Here is a 26,979-nt window from a genome sequence, read left to right on the forward strand (position 1 = left end):
ATTGAACTGACATCCATTTTCTTTTGCCCATTTTACCAGCTTATTTAAATCCTCCTGCAAACTTTCAACATCAGCTTGATTTTTTATTGCACTACACAACTTTGCATCATCAGCAAACAACTGAATATCTCCCTTTAAGCCGTTTCCTATATCATTTAAGTATCTTTTTATCAGATTTAAGTATCTTTCCAGGAAGCTGCCAACCCAATTGCAGAAGGACAAGGACAGACCAAAAGTTTTCTTAATAGATCATTTGTACATGCTCAGTCAAAAGCCTTGGAGATATCAAAGGTAGCCACTTGAGATTCATCAAACCTTTCCATGGTGTTTCTTCAAAGATGGGTGACATAGGTTAGTAAATCGCCTGTTTATCAACAATGATGGAATCCATACACTCAGTCATTTTTAGATGAGAGTCTTCAAGGTAGGTAGCTTAGGAGTTGGTTGCTGATGGTTCTTTGCATTACTTTAGAAAGAATTGAGGTGAGAGAAATTGGAATAGTAGTTTGAAGATAAAGACTTCACTCTTCTTAGGGATAGGTTGTATATGGGTAGATATTAGTAGAATAAGAAAGTGTAAATAAGCAGCATAAGTGGAAATCATCTGTGAGGCACAGACCTTTAGAACAATTGGAGAGACACCATCAGGACCAGGAGATTTTTTGGTATCCAGTTTGAGCAAAACGTTTCTGATCACTTTCTGGCAAAAGTTCAAATGCACCACTGAATGTTTGGAATGGTTGGCAGACATATACCATGATCAGCTAATATAATAATAGAATCAACCTTCATATCTATAATGTGTAATTCTTGCAGATGGTGCATTTCTTGTGTTAGGAAAGCAATAGGAGAAGGAAACTTTTGGAAGGATTCTGTGGGGAAAATTAAAAGAAAATTTGCTGCAAGGACACGCTAACCACTCAGCCAACCAGGCTTGCCGGCCTGGTTGGCCGAGTGTGTTGCGTGTCCACTCTCCAACCAAAAGGCTGTGGGTTTAAATCCTGCCATGGCCATGGATGTTTGTGATTGTCTGTGAAAATACTAGTGGTGGTGGTCGGTGGACATCTGTGCATAATAATCTATATGAGGCCTGATCAACTACCTTTATCATATAATCTGCCAACTATATGATAAAGGTAGTTGTGGTTGGTGGAGTGGTGGAGACAGAGAGTTGTAGAGTAGGTGCCCTCCCTCGATGAGTCTTTGGACTCCCTGGAGGTGTTATGTAATAATAATAATAATAATTGAAATCACGACCTGCCAACTACCAGCAGGACATATAGCTCTTCCCAATAATATGGAAGAACAAGATAAAGAAGCATCTGCAGCTTTACTATACTCAATACAGACTAAACAGGCCAGGTTATTATTATTATTAACATCTGACCTCCATGAAATCGGATACTCATTGTGGGCAGTACACACTATCACACACAAAGCTCATCCAACTCTTCCTTAAATTGATTCTGTAAGTTTGCATTCACAACACATTCAGGCAGTACATACCACTCACTAACCACTCTCCATGTAAAGAACCTGCTCCTCATTCCTTTGCTGCCACCCTTTTTATACAGTTTCCAGGGATGGTCTCTTGTTCTACTCCTCATCTTTTCTATGAAAAATTTTTCTTCCATGTTAACCTGGTAACAATTCCTGACCAATTTTTATATCTTTGTTATATTCCCCTCCCTCCTCTTCCTATTCACAATGCTTTGCAAATTACACTCTTTCAATCTGTCTTCATACTCGACATGCCAAAGATCATTTATTCACCTTTTTAAGTCATCTCTGGAACCTTTCTAACATATTCTCATTGCCATGAAAACTTGGTGACCAAATCTGTCCATAATAATCTATATGAGGCCTGATCAAGGCCTGTTTCTTTTTCTTCTTTTAACTCTTTTTATAGCCACTTCTGGCTATAGATTTCTCCCAGTTCTCTCCATCTGTTTCTATCCTGAGCTTGTTGGTGCCAAAGAGTTCCAATTGTTTTTTCTTATATCATCTGACCATCTTCTTTCAGGTCTTCCAGCTGATCTTTTACCTTCAGAAGGCAACCACTCCAATAAAACATTTGTCCATCTATTGTTCTTGAGTCTTGCAGTGTATCCTGCCCATTTCTTTCAAAGTATGTTTTCTCCAATATCTTATACAATGGAATCATAACTTCTGTACATGAAGTTCCTTTGTATCATTGCCATTAATCATATGTGACACCTTCCCAGTTGTGCAACATGGCATCTTAATTTCAGGCCTTGTCCAACAACCACTCCCAGATCTCTCATTTCCTCTTCCTTCAAAATTTCCTCACTAAGTGTATACTTTGCATCCCATCATTGCTTACCAAATTTCAAAACCTTACACTTTGCAACATTCAACTGATAGTTATACTTACATGCCTATTCATGTCCTCCTGTAAAGGCCATATCATCTGCTTGACTGCATTGTTCTCCCAAATTTTCATCATCTGCAAACAGTTTCATGTCACCAGTTAAACCCATCCCAGTATCATTAATATACAGCAATGGCCCCATTATATATCCCTGCAGCATAACACTAGTGACTTTCCTCTTTCAGGATACTGCACCCACATATACTACTGTCTGAGAACTATCTGACAGCCAGTCACTGATCCAACTCCGTATGCATGTATGGAAGTTAATGCTGTTTCATGACATTAACTCCTTATCATTCAAGAAGTCTACTTCTCCTGGTTGTTCAGAAAAAAATGGAGGAACAGGTGTTGCTGTTTTAATTCATCCTTCAATCCTCAGCACTTTCTGTAATGTATAAAAAGATATGACATATAATTGCTATTGATTGGAAATGGAAGAAAAAACATTAAATTTTCTGGGGTCTAAGAAGTGACATGATAACATTCCTCCAATCCATCAAATTCTATTTACTTGGTGTCAGCTGCATTATAATGGCAGAGGATTGGAACCATGTAGAATTGCTGTATGACAAAATTGGGAGAAGTCCCTGTATCAAAAACACTGGTATCAAAGAGCTGAAAATTTGCTGTAGGAATATGAGCCTAAGAGATATATGAAGGAAGAAAAATCTTAATGACAGGGATATTACTTGGGATATTGCCAGCCTTGTTGGCCAGGTGGTTAGCGTATCTGCTCTCCAGCCAAAAGGCTGTGGTTTCAAATCATACCATGGGCATGGATGTTTATGATTGTCTGGGAAAATAGTGGTGGTGATCAGCTGTAGGCATTGGTGTAGATGATGAAGGTAGTTGTGGTTAGTGAAGTGGTGGAGATGGAGAGTTGTAGAGCAGGTGACCTCCCTCGATGAGCCTTTGGACTCCCTGGAGGTTTTATGTAATAATAATAATAATAAATGTGCCTAGACTGATTCTTTATATTTACTAATTATCATCTGCATCTGCAAATTTTGCATCATCAACAAAGGCAACACCTGCAAGAGCTTCTCTGAAGCTATGCTAGTTCATCAACACACAAAAAGAAATGGAAAGCAGCTGTAGAGGTATCATTAGGGAGATAACTGCCAAAAGAGAAGTAGAATGGATAAGAAGAGTTGAAGATATGTCTTCAACATCAGGCAGCACTTGAGATCTGTAGACACCCACTCCTTTTGCTGCCTTCTACATTAGACGAATAACCAAATCACAAGACAAAGTAATAAGAAAAATCTCCATCACTAATCAAGAACTCACAAAAACAGAAGATATCTTAACTGCTTTTTATACCCATTATAAACAGCTCTTCTCCAATTTCCCAGAAACTGATAAGTATAATGAGTGACTTACTCAGATTCTTTTTGAACACTGTTCCATATTTCAGGATAGGTTTATATTACATGTCCTTCATAAGCTGCAATAGTGATCAGACTTCTGGTTTTGATGGATTAGGAATTGAGGTCTACCATACCATTTGGAATATCCATATCATTCTATTACATGAGTTAGACACTATTTGTATTATTATCAAATCCATTATTTAAATGAATATAAATATTTAAATATAATAATAATATATAATAATTATATAATTATATAATAATAATTATAAATATAATGACAATAATAACAATATGATAATCTAAACTGTAATTGTCACCATTGATTTCAAATTATTATTATTGTTATTATTTTATGGCATCTCCATAGAGTCCTGAGACTCCATGGGAGACCCAAATCAACCATCATACATCACAAATTCTATCATACCTTTTCTTGAATCCATTCACCATCAGGAAACTTGCAACAAATTCTGGCAATCCATTCCACTCGCCCGCCACTCTCCATACCTAAAATTTAGTCTACACATCCCTACTAACCACACTCTTACACAACTTCCATGGTTGACCCCTAGTTCTCTGACTATTTGTTATATATATTGAAAATTTCACTTGCATCAATTTTATAAAACCCCCTTAATATCTTAAAAGTTTCTATCATGTCCCTTCTTTTCTGTCTATCAACTAAACTTTGTAACCCACAAACCTTCAACCTATCCTCGTAGGGAGTATTCCACAGACCTGTCACCATCTTGGTCGTCTTTGAATCCTTTCGACCACCTCCTGTCCCCAAGAAGCCCAGGTGAACAAATCTGTGTGCAGTAGTCAAGCTGTGGCCAATCATAGCCTTATAAAGAGGGATAATAATTGTCTTTACTTGTTAGCATATTTTTCAACATGCAAGTAATTCGTTGAGCTATTTTGCTAACTTTTGCAATATGCCTTCTGAACTTTAACTCTTTGTCTGCCATTATCTCCAAGTTCCTAGCCTCATCAATTTCCTGCAAACCAATACTATCAATATTATACACCATATGCAACATTTTCAACTCGAAGTGCAGCATAACATTACATTTTTAACATTAAATTGATAATGATTATCCTTTGCCCACAATGCCAGTTTATTTACAGGATATCTATATCACCTTTATCAACTATTGCTCTCCCCAGTTTTCCATCATCATCATCAGCAAATAACTGACTATTCCCTCTTAAATCTTTCCCTATGTCATTGATATACAAATTAAAGAGTAGTGGCCCTAGTACTGAATCTTCAGGTTCTCCACTAGTTACCATCATTCTCCTAGACTCCACTCCACCATATACTACTCCCTGGTATCTGTCTGTCAACCACACAATTCTTAATGCATTTTCTTTAATTTTAATTTTCTATTTAATTTTAATGTATGAACTAGCTTAAATATGTTAAACAATCCTGAATTAAAATCCTTCATTATCATTAGAAAATGCAAACTTTATCTAATGCAATAAGTCAATCAAATTATTAAGCATACAAAGAAGAAAACAAGTTTTGTTTTTGAGTTAATTTTTTAAATTCTGTTATAATAACTTTTATATAATTTATTTATAGATTACATATTTAAAGGCAGTTGAAAAAGAAAGAAATAAGCATGAAGAACATCTTCACAAAGCTCAAGTTTTGGACACAGAAGAATATATAATTTTGAGACGGAAACTGGAAAATGATCTTCATGTATTTATTTTATATTATCTATAGTTTTAATATTTCTATTAGTTGGATAAGTATATCTTTTAACTGGATAGATTATTTTCTTTTCTTTAGATGGTGCTAAAATGTTGAACACCTGTTTTTTTTCTAACTCAACTCTCATATCTATAAGTTAAAATTTGTCAACACAAGATGAAGGATAATAATCATTTATATGAGGAATAAAATTAACAAACCAGAAAAGTTGGTTAGAAAAGATAGGCAAAGTGCAGTATGAGCAGAAATTAGCCACTCAAGCTAAGAAAAATCCTAGTGAATCCTTTAAATGTGTAGCAGATATAAAAAGGAATGATTATGGGACTTTGGTGTTAGTGAACGAAAATGGTAGATTGGTAACTGCTGCAGAGAATATAGTTAAGGTACTCAGTGAGCAGTTTATCATGGTATTTCATCCTCATGAATGTGATAGCATGAGGAGCTTGAGTGTAGAGAGTATGGTGAAGAGATTGACAATGAATGAGCCAGAGGTATATGATATGAGGGATTAAGTAAATGCGAATTTATGAAGGACAAGAATTACCAGAGGAGTTTAGAAGATCAATTTTTATCCCATTCCAAAAACGACGGGAGTTTTAGACTGTAACAATTTACGATAAGTCTTATAACTCACACAGCAAAAATTCTGGTGCAAATAATTTTAGAGAGAATTAGGAATAAAATAGAAAAAGAAATGAACGAGGAACAGTTTGGATTCAGAACCAACAGAGGAACTAGAGAGGCTATAACTTGTCTAAGAATTATTGGGGAGAAAACACTAAACCATGGTGGAAAGTTGTTTTTGGGATTTCTAGATTTTGAAAAGGCATTTGATACAGTGAAACATGAAAGGCTTTTTGACATTCTAGAAAATACTGATATTGACTCTTATGATTTGGAAATTAAAGAGATTATATTGGTCACAAATAGTGTCAGTGTGTGTAAATGGAGAGGAAACAGGAGAATTCCCGGTGGAGAGAGGAGTCAGACAAGGATGCAAGTTATCACCATTATTGTTTAACTTTTATAGTGAACAAATGTTTAGAGAGGCACTTGAGGATGTAGAAGAAGGAATAAAAATAAACGGAAGAATCATTAATAACTTAAGATATACGGATGATGTAGTAGTGATGGCAGAAAGTGAAAATGGGTTACAACAAATTATTCAAAGAATTGAAAACTCTTTTAAAGAGTATGGACTAAGAATTAACACAAAAAAGACCAAGATAATGATAATGGGTAGAAAAATAGGAGATAATGTAAAAATAAGATGTGGAGGAAAGATTTTAGAAGAAGTGGAAAGATTTCAATATTTAGGTAGCTGGATCTCAGAGAAAGGAACTTCAGAGTTGGACATTAGAAATAGAATAGGCAAAGCTAAATCGGCATTTATGGAAATGAAGAGAATTTTAATAAACAAGAACACTAAGATAGGCGTTAGAATTGGAATAGTTAAAGCAACAGTTTGGAGTATTGCAAGTTATGGAAGTGAGTCATGGACACTAAGAAAGAGAGATATTAAAAGAATTAATGCATTGGAAATGTGGTGTTATAGAAAGATGGAAAAGATTAGCTATATAGAAAGAATATCAAATCAAGAAGTTTTAAGACGAGTTGGGATGGAAAGAACACTGTTAAAGAATATTATGCAAAGAAAGACTAGATTTGCAGGACATCTTCTGAGAGGTTCTTCGGGACACCTGACAAGAACTTTATTACAAGGGAAAGTTGAGGGGAAGAGAAGACGTGGAAGACCAACTAGAGAGTGGTTTAATGACATCGTGGAATGGACTGGTTTAAGAATGATGGAAGTGAGAGACAGAGAGAAATGGAGAAGAGCTGCTCATCTGCTGCAACCCTCTTGCTAGAGGATGCTACCGGGCGACGACAATGTTCATAAGTGAGTGGGACTTAACAACATATCACCATATATCTTGAAGGAATGCACAAGCGAGTTAATAGCATCCTTAACATACCTGCTTAATGAATCTTGCAATAGGTCAAGTCCTAAAGGAGTGCAAAGTGGATAAAATTGCCTTATTCAAAAAGCGGTAAATAAGACTGAAGCTACAAATTATAAGCCAGTCTGTGTGTCTGGAGTTATGGTTAAGATGTTGTGGGGGGGGGTTGATGAGGGGCTAGTATTCATTAGATTGATAATGGCAATATTTAATGTAATGTCAGAATGGGTGTGTTAAGGAGAGAAGTCACGTTTAATAGTCTGTTTATGTACTACAACAAGGTGGCAAATTCACTGGATAAGGAAGATGCATATACAGTGGTATACTTTCTTGAAAGTTTTTTTACTTGGTTATACTATAAATTAAAGATGCCAAGAAATTATAATCTTGGTTTTGCCTATACTTGGATAATGGATGAAAAGCATGTGAAGTAACTTCACAAGTAAGCTACTTGTATATAGAGCTGATAACATCACATCATTTGCTTTAGTATCCCATAATGCAATGCACATATCCTTATGGATATGAATAATGTCCATTATTCATGTCTGGGTAGTGGTCCTTCCCACTACCCAGACCAATTTCGATCTTTATTGAGGTCTTATCAGTGGGAGCCAGACCCAGAAGTGATACCAAGGTTGAAGTAAGGTGTGACACCTTTTGACTACATGTATATGGAAATATAACTTCTGTATTACTCAACCTTGGTATCACTTCTGGGTCTTGCTCCCACTGTAACTCCCATTGGCTCCCACTTTCGACCTCAGTAAAGGTCGAAACCAGTGCGTATAGTAGCCCTTCCCATAATGCATAATATTATACATGTCTGTAAGGATATATGCATTGCATTATGGAATACTAAGGCAATTGATGTGACATCATTAGCATTTGATTTAGCATTTGATCAATTATCAATTGATGTGACATTAATGATGTCACATCAATTTCATCCTATAACCGAGTATAAGCAAACAAAGTTTGCTTATACTCGGTTATAGGATGAAACCAAGAATATAATTTCTTGGCATCTTTAATTTATAGTATAACCAAGTGAAAAAACTTTAAACATCTATATCTAATCCACAGTATTTTAGTAATAGGGTGTGACACCTTTTGACTCCTTGTATATGGAAATATGACTTCTGCATTACTTCAACCTTGGTATCACTTCTTAGTCTGGCTCCCACTGGTGAGACCCACTGTGACCACCACTAGTACTTTCATACTAGATCTAGTACTTTTTATAAAGTACTAGATCTAGTGTGAAGAAAGTACTAGATTCAACAGATCTAGTACTTTCTTCCTTCCGAATAATAATATAATAACGATAGCAACAACATGAGAGTTAGACATATGAGGTTAATATTTTTCTCTTCTCCCACCTTCCCATATGTCACATTCAGTTACACAAGCATGATTTCTCTTTTTTTCCTCCCCCTGTCACTGTTTGCTAACCTCCCCCCCCACCGATCCCTTCTAATGAGTTTAGATAAGAGCGAAGTTCCAGAAAGAGACAAGACACTTTAAGATGAAATGTTTGTCCTCCTGTATTCAGTTCTGTAGCCAAGTTTTCAGATGAAAAAGATCCTGTATTAAAAAGTTTAGCAATGCTAAGTCCTAAAATGTGCAAATCAGACTGTTTTTACAGTATAATACCACTTGAAATTTCCTTATGTTATTGAAGAAAATATCTATGAAGAGCTTGATAGAGATTGAAAAGAAGCATTGAAAAATGGTCAAGAATTCATGAGTTTTTGGCATAAAGGTTTTGAAGTGAAAAATGCTGTAGGAGAACAAATGTTATTTTAACTTTAGTTAAAGCTCTAGTAGCAAGGCTTACAGAAAACCCACCCATACTGGCAGATACATTCACCAGCAATCCCACCATCCCCCTCACAACAATATGGAGTTATAAAAACACTATATAACAGGGCAAAATTAATCTGCTCAGATGACAAGGCCCTAACTACTGAACTAAACCACATCCACAACACTTTCTTAGCCAGTGGCTATAACCCCAAAAAAATCCAAGAAATACTAAAACCAGTAAACCACAACCCCCCCCCCCTCCACATTAAAGATTACACCAAATCTATCACCATCCCCTACATCCAGGGCACCTCTGAGAAAATAACCAATATCCTCAGAAAATATGACCTTACTTCTTGTTACAGACCATATAAAAACTTGGCATCCCTTATCTGCTCTACCAAAGACCAACCACTTCCCCTAGACCTACCTGGTGTATACCAGCTCCCTTGCAGCTGCAAATTGTCCTACTTTGGCCAAACAGGCAGAACAACAAATATCAGCATTTCAGAACACAAAGACTACATCCGGTTTCACCAGTACAGCCACTCTGGGCTGGCAGACCATGCCTTAGATACCCACCATAGAATTCGTTGGAAGAAAACAAAAATAATACACCGCAGCAAGTTTAAACACGAAAGATTATTCAAGGAATCATCAGCAGCTCTAAAAAACGTTCCTAACCTCAACAAATTTGGGTGCATGAAACTACCCCAAATTTGGGAGACTTACATTTTGAGAACTTCAGCCCAACTGCCAAGACAACCAAATTAGCCCACCAGAGGGCACCATTAGGACTTTAGGAACAATATTAGTTTCTTGCTTTCTTCCTCATTTGCTTTTGTTAGTGCCTGCGTGCACATACCATATCTTTATGTTCCTGAAGATGGCAACGTGACGTTGCCGAAATATAGAAGTTATTTATTAAAGTTACCTTTAATTAATATACTTTATATGCGTTGTTAATTCCGTAAATGAATTACCAGTTTAGTTAAAGCTGTACTGTGCCTTCCTCATTCATCAGCAGCAACTAAAAGAATATTTTTAGCAGTGACAATAAATAAGAAATCAACTACAAACTCTCTTTATGAATGGACTCCTTTGGACAAAAGAAAAATTGAAGCATTCATCAGCTACAGATTTTACTATTTTTGAAGAGTTAATTAATTTAGCAAAGTCTGCTAAAAACAATGAACAAATACTTCCGATGTTTTTCTTGTGAGTGGGAAGGAGCCCCTGTATATATATATATATATATGTGTGTGTGTGTAAAAATTGGATATTAAATAAGTGAAAATTTAATATTACATTATTTTAAACACTAAAATGAGACTAAATTAATACACATGTTAAGTGCTAGAGTTACAATTGGGACTTCTGTTATGATGATCAACAAATGCAGCTTTTGGACTCATAGATGACTACAGTGAGGTGAGTTTTGACTTTTTTTTTCATATTTGTCATACATGTGTTAATTTAGTGGTTTTACATTGAGTTCATCTATGATAATAAAGTAGTAATATTGTAAAATGCCCTAAACAGAGTGAAACAAAAGCAAATAAAAATTTGGTACTTTTTTTTTTTTTTCAGATTTAGTACCTTTTTCCTGCATAAGTTTGTGCAAAATATTTTTGCTGGGTGGTCATCACCCTGATGAGACTTCAATAAAGGTCAAAATTGGTCTGGGTAGTGAACTAGAGTTTTTGCTCTCTTAAGGGTTCTGCTTTAGGGGAGCATTTTGAGCATTCAGGGATTGGTGTTTTCCGACGTCGCTTCTATCGTGACTGTGTCTGTGAATGCTTTTCCCTGGAATGTGAGTAGTTCTGTTTAGTGGTAGGGGGGAAATTGGTAAGGAGAGTGGAACTGCTGCTGAGTTGGACGATCCTTTGGTCACCTGTAGGGAGTGGTCTGGGGGATTGCCTAATTTTTAGAGAAGTGCTTGACTTATACATTAGGTCAAAATCGGTCTGTGTAGTGACCCTTCCCATACACGTCCATAAGGATATGTGCATTGCATTATGGGATACTAAGGCAATTGATGTGAAGTTATTTATTAAGTTAATTATACAAGTAGCCCAATTGTGAAATTACTTCACACATAAACTTTGTTTGCTTACACTTGGATAAAGGATGAAATCAAGAATATAATTTCTTGGCATCTTTAATTTTTAGTTGTATACTTTGATTTTTGAAAGACCTTTGATAAATTGCCACATGACAAGCTTGTTACTAAACTGGAACAGATGGGATTGGATAAGAGACTAGACTAGGATAGGTATCAGCAACTTGTGTATTGGGGAGTAGTATCCTAAAAGAGAAGGTCACCAGCCATGTGAGGTATGTGCCAAAGTGGTATGTTTTGGAAACATGATTGTTTAATTCATATGCTATTCATATTGAAACAGGCGTAACTAGAGAAATGTAGCTTTTTGTAGGTGATGCAAAGTTGGGAAGAACTATGAAGAGTAGAGCAGATGTTGTGGCCTGACAGGAGAATCTGAATCAACTGTGTGAATGGGCAAGTGAGAAGAACTACCACTGTAGTTTAATGTTGCAAGATTTTGCAGTTTGGTAGGAAAGGATGGAGTGCAAGGTATACAATTAATGAGAAAATGTTGAAATAAGTAGAAGATATGAAATTTAGGAGTGGTGATTAGCAGAGAGTTGAAGTTTAGGAGTCCACTAAAATTGTGAGATTATCACAACACATTATGGCAATGATGAGGCTGACATTGACATGCAGAAGGAAAGAAGTTATGGATCCCTTGTATATCCTCAATCAGGCTGACTATGGATTACTAGGTGCCCATCTTATTACCTAGTTTTCAAGGATATGTGAATCTATTAGCGAGGATCTAGAGAAGATTCACTAAGTAGGGTCTCCTAGAAAGTGGGAATATGAAGACAGATTGTGGGAATGCAATTTGCAAAGCTTTGTGAATATGAGAAGTAGAAGGGATATGATCAAGATCTGTCAGTTGGTGAGGAGTTGTTATCAGATTAATGAGAGCCTCCGCAGCTCAGTTGGTATAGATGAAGCCCTTTGGTTGGAAAGACCTGGGTTCAGTTCCCTTCCATGATATGAGGAACCTTTACTGGTCTCTTTCGAGTAAAGGTGAGTTAGCCAGTCTCATACAGAGGTAGAGGACTTTTTTACCTGGAAACTTGGGTTTTTCATCCCTCAGAACAGGCAAACCAGCCCATGAACACACATGGTTATACAGTCATAAATTATTATTATTATTATTATTATTATTATTATTATACAAGACCTCATGGAGTCAAAGACTCATCTAGGAGGCCCTTTTATCTCACACATCTCATCATACTGTGTCTTAAACACATTCAAACTCCTTGCAGACACCACACTCTCATGCAAGGCATTCCAATCACTCACAACTCTGCACGAAAAAAATCTGCCTCTCACTCCCCTACTCACATCCTCTTTATACAGTTTCCAGGGATGACCTCTGGTTCTCCCCTGATCTCCCACTATTCTCTGTAGAACTTCTCCACCATTGATCTTATAACAACCCCTTACCAACTTGTAGGTCTCTATCATATCTCCCCTCTTCCTTCTCTCCACTAGACTCTGCAAATGACATCTTTTCATTCTTTCCTCATACTCGACATTCCAGAGGTCAGAAACTACCTTAGTCAGTCGCCTTTGGACCCTTTCCAACATCTCTTCATCCTTCTGAAAACCAGGTGACCAAATCTGGGCACAATAGTCCATGTGTGGCCTAATCAAAGCCTTATACAATGGAACAAGAATCTCCCTACTTCTACACGTCAGTGTCCTCCGCATCATTCCCAGAAGTCTTTGTGTTGTCTTCACAATTTTGGCAATGTGTCCCCTAAATTTTAGATCCTTATCCACTATCACCCCCAGATCTCTTATTTCCTCTACTTCCAACAATATATTCTCACCAAGCATAAATTCTGCATCCCATCTTTGTTTTCCAAATTTTAAAACCTTACATTTTGCAACATTGAACTCACATCCCCATTTGCTTGCCCAATCACTCAATTTATTCAAGTCTTCTCGCAAGGCCACAACATCTTCACTACTCTTTATGGTTCGTCCCAACTTTGCATCATCTGCAAACAACTGAATATCTCCATCCAAATCTTCGCCAATATCATTAATATACAAGTTAAATAGTAATGGCCCTAAAACAGACCCCTGAGGCACTCCACTAGTGACTTTCCTTTTCCTGGATATTGCACCCCCATACACAACTTGTTGATACCTATCAGATAGCCAGTCTCCAATCCAATGCACTAATATAATATCCAACCCCATCTGCTCTAGTTTGACTGTCAACTTATCATGAGGTACTCTATCAAAAGCTTTTGCGAAATCCAAGTATATTACTGTGTATCCTTCTCCTCTGTCCAAGGAAGCAGTCACTTTATTGTAAAAAGTAAGTAGATTACTAAAACATGACCTCCCTTTAGTAAATCCATGCTGTCCATCAAAGATTATACCATTGTTGTCAACCCAACTCTGGATCCTAGTTCTCACAAGCTTCTCCAACAAATACATACTTAATCCTCATTAGGAGGGCTCAACCGGTCCTACAAGATGGATGAAGAACTGGCGTAACCATCTTGTAGGACCGGTCCTACAAGATGGTTACGCCAGTTCTTCATCCATCTTGTAGGACCGGTCCTACAAGATGGATGAAGAACTGGCGTAACCCCATATAAATATCAAAATCAGATTAATGTGGAGATTTTTCATAGAGTAGATGGCAACAAGAATGAAACAAGAGACTATCCCTGGAAACTGTATAAGGAGGGTGTGAGCAATGGAGTGAGAAGCAGGTTCTTTGTACGAAGAGTGGTTGGTGAGTGGAATGTCTTGCCTAAAAATGTGGTGAGTTCAGAAATTGTGAATGGGTTTTAGTCATGATTCAGTGGGCTTTTTGCATGAGAATGCAGACCTTCCACAACAAAATTTTGAAATTCATGGAGATCTGATGTTAATAATAATATTATTAATCACAATAAGTTAGTTTGGATGCTGTCTTGTTTACCACTAAGTTGATTTGACTGATTTCTCTTTTGTTCCACATACATTTATTCAACTGGTTTCCAACCATATCAGTTATATTTTATTTCCATAATTTGGTTTTTTATCTTCACTAAAAATTGTCCCTGAACGATTAAAAAGTGTCACCTGTTCTGAAGGTTTAGTACTCATTTCTGTTTTCATAGTTTTAATCTTTTTATTGCTAGTCTTTATATGAAATCTGTTGTAGTATTTATTTAATTTAGCTAAACAGTCTTGAAGACTGTCTCCTGTTTTATGAAGGGGGATAGTATCATATGTGTAAAATAAAGCTGGCCTTGTTAGCTAAGTGGATAACATTCACTTTGAGAGCTGATATATACTTAACTCAACAGGGTGTGGATTGAAATCCCACTCTGGCATGAATGTCTATGAAAATGTTTAGTTGGTAGATCATTTTCATTGCAAAGTGGGAAACCAATACTTTGCTTATTGGAATGTGATAGATTTACAACCTTTCATAAGTAAGATAACACTTAAAAAGAAAGAAAAAAAAAAGAAAAACACCTAATAAGTGTCTATTTGAATGGCAGATTTAATACCATTTCCCTTAATAATGCAATCCATACAGATAATAAATAAGAGACAGTATACAACCCTACCTTATGCCCGATTTAACATCAAACATCTTTATGTATATATTCTTCAATGTAACTTCAATTGTAAAATTTATTATATTCAATTGTAACTGCTGATTTACACTTACTTGGTATATTTCTCTGTATAAATTCCATTTACCATACAAATTTAGGATTTTATAGTTTTTTCTCCTTTGCTACCTACATTCTTTTTTGAGCTTAAGAATACTTAATTTTTTTCCTTTCTTTATTTCCTTTTTTCCTTAATTTTTATTGTTTCTTGTGTGGTTTTGTGTGAGTTATTGCAATTTTAACATTGTAAATGACTGTCTCTGTGACAGAGAAAATATCGTAACAAGCACCTCAGACTAAATATGTGTGGACAGTGATGTTCTCTTTGATGGACAGCATGGATTTACTAAAGAAAGGTCATGTTTTAATAATCTAATTACTAATTACAGTAAGGTGACAGATACATTAGAAAAGGGAGATGGATAAATAGTATACTTAGATTTTGCAATGGCTTTTGATAGATTACCACATGATCGTTTAGTAGTTAAACTAGAATAAATGGGGTTGGATACTTGATTAGTGCATTAGATTGGAGATTGGCTGTCTGATAGGTAGTAGTAAGTTGTGAATGGGGGAGAGGAGCAATATTTCAGCAGAGGAAAGGTCACTAGGACAATTGTTGTATAACCTGTATGTTAATGATATTGGAGAAGATTTGAATTGAGATATTAAGTTGTTTTTAGATCATGCAAAGTTGGGAAGAACTATGAGAAATACAGCAGCCTTTACAGGGTGCCACATGATAAGCTGATATTTAAGTTGCATCATATGGGTTTAAATGTCGGCTTAGTCAAATGGATTCAGGATTGGCTGATTGATAGGTATCAGAGAGTTGTGTATGGTGGGGCAATATCAAGGAAGCAGAAAGTTACAAGTGGGGGGGTTCCACAGTGATCAGTACTGGGACCTGTATTGTTCAACCTTTATATCATTGATATTGTCAATGGATTGCAAGGGGAAATTTAGTTGTTTGCAGATGATGTAAAGCTGGGAAGGGTTGTCAGTAATAGTGCAGATGTGGCAGCCCTGCAAGAGGATTTGAATAAACTAGACAGATTGGCAAATGAATTGGGGTATCGGTTCAATGCAGCAAAATGTAAAGGCATGAGGTTTGGGATCCATCAATGGGAGGATGTATACTCAATTGGAGGAGCTGTACTGGAGGAGGTAGGGGAGACAAGAGATCTGGGGGTGATGATTGATAGAAAACTGAAATTCAGGGAGCATATTGCAAAGGTGAGGGTAACTCAGAGGATTGCTGCAATATTGAGAAGGATGCTGACCTGCAGAGATAAAAGAGTTATCATTCCGTTGTATAAGACCCTGATCAGACCCCACTTAGACTACTGTTCTCAGATTTGGTCCCCAGGATTTGAAGGGGATAAATTGACTGTGGAAGGGATACAGAGGCGGATAACAAAGATGGTTTCGGGACAGTACAATATGTGTTATGAGGATCGACTGAGGTAATGTCTACTGCAGAGTTTGGTGGATAGAAGAAGGAAAGGTGATATCATTGAGACTTTTTAACTGTCGAGAGGCAGTTACAGGGTAAACATTGGAGTTCTTTCACTTGGTGGAATGACGGGAAGGAGCGATGACAAGGGGGCCATCCCTGGAAGTTACGAAAGGAGGCTGTGTGCAACAGGATGAGGAGTAGTTTCATTGCGTGGTGGGTGGTTGAACCTTGGAATGCATTGCCTGGGAGAGTGGTTGGAGCAGGAATGGTCAGTGGGTTCAAGGAGTGGTATGATAAACTTTGTGTTTCCTAAAAACGACCTCCCATGATGAGTCTTTTGACTCCATGGAGGCATGGATAATAATAATAATTTACAACAAGACTTGATGAATGGGCACTGGGAGTGAAGCGAAAGTTCGGTATTGCAAAGTATAAGGTTTTAAAATTTAGAAAACAAAGATGGGATATAGAATATATATTTAGTGATGTTACACTGGAGGATGTGAAGGAAATAAGAAATCAGGAGTGATGGTAGATAGGGATCTAAAATTTAGAGGACACATTGCTAAAATTTTGAAAACAACACAATGAATTCTTTCAATAATGTAGAGACTCTGACTTAACAGAAGTTAGGAGATTCTGGTTAGATTGTATAAGGCCTTGAAAACCAAATCTGTGCACAGATTTGGTTTTCAAAATCAAGAGGTACTGGAAAGTGTCCAGAAAAAGATCAGAAAGACTGATTATTTCTGGTCTCTGGAATGTTGAATATTAAGGAAGATTGTAAAGATGCTATTTACAGAGTCTAGTGGATAGGAGGTAGAGGGGTGATATGATAGAGATGAACAAGTTGGTAAGTGGTTGTTATAGGATTCACATTGAAGAGGATTTTCATAAAATGGTGAGAGATCAGGCAGAACAAGAGGTCATTCCTGGAAGCTGTCAGAAGGGTGTGAGCAAAGGAATAAGAAGAAACTTTTTTGCATCGAGAGTGGTGAATGATTAGAATGCATTGCCTGAAATTGTTTCTTCAGAGAATGTGAATGAATTTAAGGCAAAGTATGATTAGCTTATATATGACAGAAGGCCTCTTACAAAGAGTCTTTTACTTCATGAAGGTCTGATGATAATAATAATAATAATAAAAGATTTATCGTAAGTGCTTATGCAAAAAGCTGTTTGAACTGGGCCTTAAACGAACTCACAGTTTCTGCACTCTTCACTCTCTCAGGCCATGCATTCCAATCACAAACCACTCTCCATGCAAATATCCTGCTGCTTACTTTGCTTGCTCATACCCTACTTATACAGCTTTCAGGGATGGTCTCTTTCTACACTTCTCTCTCTCTTTCTCTCTAGTCTAGGAAAAATCTTCTCCACGTTAATCTCTTCACAACCTCTCATTAATTTGTATGTCTCAGTCATATTCCCTCACTTTCTTTTATTCACAAGGCTCATCAAGATGCATTCCCTTAATCCACGCTCATAATTCACATTCCATAGATCTGACACCTACTTGATCATTCTTCTCTGAATCCTTTTTAAGATACCAACATCTCTTTGAAAACCATGGCACCTAGATCTGAGCACTGTAGTTAATATGAGGTCTGATCAAGGCCTTATGTAAGGGAACCATAACCTCTTTGCTTCTGTATATCAAAGTCTTCTTCATCATTGCCATAAATCAAATGCAATATGACTTTAAACTTCAAGTGCACCATCACTCCCCAGTCTCTCATTTCTTCCACTTTCTTTACAATTTTCTTATTAATTGTATCCTATGCATTGCCCACTCACATGATCTGTTTAGATCCTTCTTAAGGCCATTTTACTGGTATCAAAATCATCTGATTTATGAAAAAAAAAAATAATTTCTGCAGTTGTGGAGAAAAGTGATTTGGTGACAAAACATAACATAAATGAAAATTTTTAATGTTGCACAAATTTTAATTCTGTCCACAGTCATGTGTGTAACCAAATTAGAATCCATATCTGTGAACAGAATATAGCTTTTTCTCCTGTGTATTCTGGGTACAAATATAAATATGAAATATGAAAGTATAACCTTTATTGATCATTCATATGTATATTTGGGCCAATTGCTATCCTTTGAGGATTGCCAAAGAATAGAGATTGAATGAAGAATTTACCTTGGATGGATGGCTTATGGGAAAATGAGAGACATATTCAGAAGTGACATCCTTATGAGTCTAAAAAGGAAAGCTTTCGACCTGTGCATACTTCCTGTCCTAACATATGGAGGAGAAACATAGACTTTAACAGAAGCCCTAACAAAAAGCTGAGAACAACACCACATCGCATGGAGAGAAGTATGCTAAAAATAACATTATGAGATAGGAAGACAGATACCTGGATAAGATCTCAAACAGGTGTCAGGGATATTGTAAAATACATTAAACAGGCTAAGTGGAGATGGGCTGGCCATATTGCCAGATGCAGTGATGGGAGATGGACTAGAAAAACAACCGCCTGGAGACCAATGGATGGAGGAAGACCGAGAAGAAGGTGGAGGGATGAACTGGAACTAATTGCAGGAGTGAGATGGATAGGAGAAGCAGAAAACCGAGTGGTTTGGAAAATCATGCGGAGAGACCTTCGTCCAGCAGTGGACAGAACCAAAAGGTTGAAGAAGAAGAACCTATAATAAATTTAGTTTAATCCTTTATCCAAGTGTGAGCAAACAAAGTTTGCGCCTGAAAATATCTTCAGGACTGAGGTGAGGTAGTACAACACCGATAAACTTTCAAGAAGAAGAAGAACCTTTATTGAAGGCTTGGTCTCTAGAGCAAGGTTTCTGGTAGATTCTGTAAAAAATAAATTCTGTATATATATATGTGTGTGTGTGTGCAAATGAAAATAAATAAAAAAAGTAGATTCTGTAAAACAACCAGGTCTCCTAGTTTTCAAAATGATGATGAGATGTTGGAAAGGGTCCAGAGACAACTTACTAAGGTACCTTCTGATCTCTGCAATGTCGATTGTGAGGAAAGGTTAAGAAGATGCAATTTACAGAATCTAATGGATAGGAGGAAGAGGGATGATATGGTAGAGACTTGCAAGTTAGTAAGGGGTTGTTATAGGATCAATGTTGGAGAGGTTTTACAGCAAATGGTGGGAGATCAGGAGAGAACCAGAGGACATCCCTGGACGCTGTATAAGGAGGGTGTGAGAACAGTTTTTTTTTTTTTTTTTTTTTCTTTCAGAGTTGTGCATGATTGGAATGCCTTGCCTGATAGTGTGGTGTCTGCAGAGAATTTGAGTGTGTTTAATGTGCAGTATGATGAGCTGTGTGTATAACAAAAAGACCTCCTACAAGTCTTTGACTCCTTAATAATAATAATACAAAACGTTTTATTTCACGATGCTGTACTCAGCTCATTGATGTCTAGGAGATAATATGATGTCATAGTTCAATATGCGACTGTTCAAGAGAAAGCAGTGCGCATACTTTGGTTTTTTGAAACAAAGTCCATTATCACAATACAACGTTGTTACAGAACTCAATATGGAAAAGATCCACCTTCAGATAACTGTATCTGACAGTTGAAGCAATTTCAGAGAGTTTTAATGTTCAGCACTAAAAAGGAATGGGAAGACTGAGCACGTTGCAGGAAGATGCTGATTGCCGGGAAGCATTTTATCGAAGCCCACAAAAATCAACTAAATGACTTCTTTGAAGTTAGGTATACCACAAATGACTATTTGAAAGATTGTTCATAACTGCCTTCAACTCCATGCCTACAAACTGCATATTGTGCAGGCTTTACAGTCAGATGATAAACTCCTGCTGTTTCCAATTTGCCCAAGACGTTTTGTCAAAAGTCAAAGCTGATTAAAATTAAATTGGAGATGGATATTTAGTGATGAAGTAACACATTTTACATAGCAGGGAGGGTAAATCATCATAATTGCAGAATATGGGTATCGGAAAACCCTCATGTCATTCAAATATTCAAAAGAGATAATCCAAAGGTAAATGTCTGGTGTGTTTTGTCATATTCCGAAGTTTGGGGCCATTTTTCTTTGCAGAAAAAGCAGTGACAGTGGTGAACTATATGGACATGCTACAGCTGTATTTATTACCCCAATTGGAAGATCATCAGCCAAATGTGGTCGATGAAGCACTGCCAGTGCTTCATCATCTTGTTTCAGCAAGATGAAGCACTGCCACATTGGGCTCTTATTGTACGAGAATTTCTTGACATGCATTTTCCTGGGTGGTAGGTTCGGTATGGTGGACCTATTCCATGGCCTCCATGCTTACCCAATATTATACTGCTTGATTTCTTACTGTGGGGATATGTGAAGAACATCATTTACCAGACCTCTGTGACCTCCCTTGATAAACTGAAGACCAGAATTGTTGCTGTAATAGAAACAGTTACACCGCAAATGATGGAGAACACTTGGAAGGAAATTGACTATCGCTTGTTCAATATTGATTCTATAGGTAATAAACTTTTTGAGTTACACTTTCATGTTCTATATGGAATTTTGTTGTTTCCAATTTGAAAATTATAGGCCACAAAAACCCTGACAATAATTTAGAATCACTCTGTAGATATATATATGAAGCATTTGATATCTTGAAATGCATTATTTATATTAGATTTAAACATGTACAGATTTCATAAAGGACAACGACACTGCTTATTTAAAACCTTTTTCCTTCCTCTAGTCTTTGGAACTTCATTTACAACAGATGAAGGCTGTTTATCTCTTAAACCAAGAAAAGCTAGAATACAATTTTCAAGTTTTAAAAAAACGAGAGCAGGAGAATTTACAAATGAAGGTAGAATTAAAAAGAAAACTCACCATTCTTTATGATAAATTGATGGATTTACGAGCAGAATATGAAAAAGAAGATGAAAAAGGAAAAGAAGAAAACTTTCAAATCACTGAAGATTATAAGCTTATTGCTACTCAAATTCCTGAAATGTGCAAGAAATTAAAGTAATATGTGTATATAAACTTATTTATTTTTATATAGTTTTAATATGTAGTCTCTATAGATAACAAGATGAAAATACTGTAGTGGTAGCGTGGTCATTCTCATAATACATAGAAATATAGACAAATATAGCACATTCCAAACAATTTATATTATTATAAAGTAATAATAATAATAATATTAATATTATTATTATTATTATTATTATTATTAGAGTCCACAACAGGGGTGCTTAAGGGTCAAAGCTGTATAACTGAGAGGAGACCTCCACATAGCCTTTAAAGGAATGCGGAGAACCGACCAGCGCTTCTGACCTAATGTCCAATCCTCATCTTCTCGTGGTGCACCCTGTTGGGTATCTACTTTGATATTGAACAAATGAGGATGGGCTGGCAATTTGGGATTTAGCCGACCAAATTGTATTCTTATTGGTTAAACCAAAATAAAAAATGATGGTACAATATGACAAAATTTCATGCCGGCTGGGGCGTTGCCGGGTTAAACAAGGTCCCCATTGTTTTCGCCAGGGAACCAGTGCAAACAGCGAAAAGTCAGCTACTGGAACAAATCTGAAAACAAACCCCAACTCAACATCACCAGAGTTAAAGATCAGTACTATCAATGTAAGAAGCCTGAATGGCAAAGAAATGGAGCTAGCTGAGGAATTAGATAAGTATCAGATCGACATAATAGGGGTGACTGAAACAAAAAAGACCAAAACTGGTGAGATCTTTCTGAGCAATAAATACAAAATGTTATATTCAGGCAATGACAATCAAGGAAAAGAAGGAGTAGCCATAGTATTCAACACAAAATATGAGGCTAATCTTCTTGAATGGCAGTCAGTCTCAAGTAGAGTAATGTGGGCAAATATGAGAATGGGGAACTGGACAATGAGACTTATTTGTGCCTATGGTCCCACAGAAGGTTCTACTAAGGTAGAAGTGGAGGAATTTTTTGATGCTTTAGAAAAAGCAACTGACACAATGAAAAAGGAAAAGTTGGTCCTTGTTGGGGATCTAAATAGCAGAGTAGGAAATTATTGTGAGACATATAAAAATATTTTGGGAAAATTTGGAGAAAAGAGCAAAGCTAATAATAATGGCAAATATCTGTTGGATTTCTACTCAGGACATGGACTGGTTATTACTAACACCATGTTCCAACATAAAAATGTGCACAAATTCACATGGAGAGAAGAGGCTAGGAATAAGAAAAGTCTCATTGACTATGTTATTGTTGATAGTGATGTTTTCTCCCTGGTGCAGGACACCAGAGTGTACAGAGGATTTGAAATTGGAAGTGATCACTATTTAGTCTTGAGCAGGATAAAATTGAATTTCATATTGAAAAGAATAACATGTAAGAAAGTTTTAAAGCAAATAAAAGTTGAGCAGCTCTCAGATGTGAACTGTAGACTAAAATACAGAAAGATTATTGAAAAGAAAATGAAAGAGTTTGAGAACAGGAATCAAACCTTGGTAATTCAGTGGCAAACTCTGAAGAAAACATTGATTGATTCTGCCAGAGAGGCATATGGTGAGGTTGTGTGCAAGGATAAAAAAATCAGAACTCCCTGGTGGACACAGGAAGTTAAAGAGGCAGTGAAGGAAAAGAAGAAAGCATATCAAAAGTTCCTGGCAAATAAGTCAGCTTTTACTCTTACAGAATACAGAGACAAATATAAGAAAGCTAAACAGTGTGTAAAACTAGCTAAACAAAGTCATGGGAGGACTTTGGCAAGAATATAGAAAAGAAATATCAAGAAGGTGGCAAAATATTCTGGAGGTTGTTGAAGAAGCTTAGGAATGGAGGAAAGAGTGCTGTAAAAGGAGTAAAAGATGATAAAGGTGATATGAAAACAGGAGAAGATATCCTTGAAGTATCGAGTAATTACTTTGAAAAACTGCTAAATGAAACAAGCAGTAACGACAGCACAGTGATAAAAAACACTGACCAGGCATGCAGTCAGGTGCATGCCTGGTCAGTGTTTTTGAAGTAGAAAAAGCCATCAAAGGCTTGAAATGTGGAAAGGCAGCAGGAGTAGATGATATTCGACGAGAAATGCTGAAGTATGGTGGTATAAAAGTCTTACAGTGGCTGCACTGCATAGTTCAGAAAGCCTGGACTGAGGGACGAATTCCCGATGATTGGAGTAGAGCTCTCATAGTACCCATATATAAAAAGGGAAACAAAACTGAATGTGAGAATTACAGAGGTATTTCCCTACTGAGTGTTCCTGGCAAGATCTATGCAAGTATACTTGAGAAACGGTTGAGAAGAATTGTGGAAGAAAAGCTTGGTGAAGAACAAGCTGGATTCAGGCCAAATAGAGGCTGTCAGGATCAGATCTTCACTTTACGACAAATAGTCGAGAAAGCATGGGAATATAACAAAGATCTCTATTTAAGTTTTGTCGATTTGGAAAAGGCATATGACAAGGTGCCAAGAGAGAAGCTATTCAATACGCTGCAGTTATATGGTGTCAATGGGGCATTATATCAAGGAATACTTAGTCTTTATTTGAGTTGTAAGTCAGCAGTTAGAATTAAAGGAGGTACAGGAAGATGGTTTAATGTTAAATCTGGTGTGAGACAAGGATGTACATTATCCCCTTTGTTATTCATTATCTATATGGATCACATTATGAAGGAAAGTGGTATTAAACCTGATATCAAAATTGGAGATTCCTCTGCATTATTGCCATTATCTGATGTGATGACTACACAATCTCTGCAATGTGGCTCTGGAATTTCAGAGCCACATTGCAGAGATCTACAGAGATCATTTTCTACCACCACTTCCAGGTCTTTCATCTCTTCTACCTCCTTCAAAATTTTGGAACCAAGTGAATGCTCTGCATTCCATCATCGCTTACAAAATTTCAAATCTTACATTTTGCAACATTGAACTGATGGTGTCACTTACCTACCCATTCATACAATCTCTTCAAATCATCCTGTAAGGCAATAACAACTGCTTGACTCTGCATTGCTCCCCCAAACAGTTTTATATCACATCAGATTAGTGTTGTGTCACAAATTGAAATTGAACAACAATGGCTCCATTATAGAACTCTGTGGCACACCACTAATGACTTTCCTCTTTTGAAATACTGCACTCATATGCAACTTTTTGATACCTGTCTGACAGCCAATCACCAATCCAAATCACTAGTCTGTTATCCAATCCTATCTGTTTCAGTTTATTTAACAACTTGTTGTGTGACAGTCTATCAAAAGCTTTTTCCAGATCCAAGTATACCACTGTGTATGCATCTTCCTTATCCAAAACATTTATTGCCTTATTATAGTAAATAAGTAAATTGGTAAAACAGAATCTACCTTTAGCAAACCTATGCTGACAAACACAGAGAATATTGTTGTTATCAACCAATTTCTGCATGCTAGTCCTCACAAATCTCTCCAGTTCCTTCTCCACCTCCAGATACAAAGATTGGGCTATAATTTGCTAATTTGCAGACTTTATCACTGTCTTTATGCAGTGGAACAATTTTACTTTCTTTCCATTTTGTTCAAACCTGTGCTGTTGAAAGATTCACCAATTCATTGGAACATTCCATTACACATGTGCGTGATGCGTTATCAAATCCTATCCCTTTATTAACATCAAGCCTATTTATTATAACATAGAATAAAAGCCAAAAGGCTATTTTTCTGGCAACCTTAATAATAGTGAAGGGGATACAAATCATTTGATGTTTATCTGCCAGTAAGCAAAATCTAAGAACTAGGACTAAGATCAATGAGTTTCATACCAAAAAACTGTCGGCAAATCCAAGTGTAAGTAACCACTTGGTAGTACAACACCAAGTAATCATAATGTAATTACAGTATTATATCCCCCAGGGGCTGTGTTTTTACATTATGAGAAAATATCAAGGATAGTGAGGGAGCTTGCTCCACCTTTAATACGAGTTGCCTTGGTGTTGTACTACCAAGTGGTTACTTACACTTGGATTTGCCGATAGTTTTTCGGTATGAAACTCATAGATCTTAGTCCTAGTTCTTACAGTTTCGCTTACTGGCAGATAAACATCAGATGATTTGTATCCCCTTCATTATCAAGCTTATTTATTTCTTCATTTATATCTCCTTCATACTGCATAACCTCAATGTCAATACATCTGTGGGATTGGATGGTATACCAGCTCGTGTTGTACGAGAAGCAGCTAAAGAATTGTCAGTACCCTTGACCATTTTGTTTAATTTGAGTCTCAGGTCTGGGTTAGTCCCGAGCGGGTGGAAAGAGGGGAAAATAGTTCCACTGCATAAAGGTGGTTCCAAGACTGCTGTAGTAAATTACCGACCGATTAGCATATCAGGAATCATTGTCAAGGTCTTAGAGAAAATAGTCAAGAGGAAAATACAAGATTGGATAGAAGAAAATGGGATACTGTATCGGGGACAGCATGGTTTTGTGAAGGGTAGGTCATGCCTCAGTAACTTGCTCACGTATTATAACACAGTGACGGCTGAACTGGATAAGGGTAATGGGTTTACGGTGATTCTACTGGACCTTGCCAATGACTTTGACAGGATTCCACATGGAATTCTAATCAGTAAATTGCAGCATATGAGAATGGACATAGGGTTGGTGAGATGGATAGGAGGGTGGTTGACGGAGAGATATCAGAGAGTGGTTTACTCGGGAGTAGAGTCCACAAGACGGCCTGTGACTAGTGGTGTGCCACAAGGATCTGTTCTTGGACCACTGCTGTTTAATTTGTTCATAAATGATATAGGAAATGATCTGAGAGGAACAGTTCATTTGTTTGCGGATGATGCGAAGTTGGGTAGGGCAATAGTGAATGCAGATGACGTCAAAATTTTGCAAGATGATTTGGATAGATTGGAGGTCTGGGCTAAGGAGAATGGATGTCAGTTTAATGTGGCAAAATGTAAGGTTATGCATTTTGGGGTGAAAAGATTGGCGGCAGTTTACTGCATCGGTGGAACCGTGCTCCAGGAAATTGATGAGGCACGAGATTTAGGAGTGTTGGTAGATAAGGAATTGAAATTTAGGGGACACATTGCAAAAGTGACCAAAACAGCTCATCAAATCACTTGGTTGCTGAAGAATACGATGACAAGCAGAGACAAACAGGTTATTGTTCCTCTGTATCGAGCCTTGATAAGACCCCATCTAGACTACTGTGCTCAGATTTGGTCACCTAGGTTTCTTCTTGATGGGGAGGAGGTGGAGAGGATCCAGAGGCGAGTGACCAAGATGATAGCAGGTCTGTGGAATGAACCGTATGAGAACAGGTTGAGGATTTGTGGGTTGCAAAAATTGGTTGATAGGCGGAGGAGGGGAGATATGATTGAGACATTCAAATTACTGAAGGGTTTCTATAAAATTAATTCAGAAGATATTTTTGAGAACAGGGCTGGTTTTGGGAGGACTAGGGGACATCCATGGAAACTGGGCAAAAGTGTGGTTAGTAAAGGTGTTAGAGCTGGGTTCTTTACTTTTAGAGTAGTGAATGAGTGGAATGCGCTCCCTGAGTCTGTGGTGGATGCTGTGACAGTGAATG

The 26,979-nt window shown here is 37.0% G+C and overlaps 1 protein-coding gene across 1 annotated transcript in view; it reads left to right on the plus strand.

Annotated features, from left to right (window-relative positions):
* The window catches only part of LOC150097776 (dynein regulatory complex protein 1-like), a 303,397-nt gene that overhangs the window by 151,914 nt on the left and 124,504 nt on the right, over positions 1-26,979 (plus strand). The window contains exons 9-10 of the mRNA XM_090406989.1: positions 5,360-5,482; positions 21,150-21,424. Coding sequence (XP_090263115.1) covers positions 5,360-5,482; positions 21,150-21,424 — 398 coding nt within the window. The remainder of the gene's footprint in view (positions 1-5,359; positions 5,483-21,149; positions 21,425-26,979) is intronic.

Source organism: Typopeltis vanoorti, chromosome 17 (assembly GCF_054136105.1).
Source record: "Typopeltis vanoorti isolate ZY-2024b chromosome 17, IOZ_Tvanoo_1.0, whole genome shotgun sequence".
NCBI classification, from domain to species: Eukaryota; Metazoa; Arthropoda; class Arachnida; order Uropygi; family Thelyphonidae; genus Typopeltis; species Typopeltis vanoorti.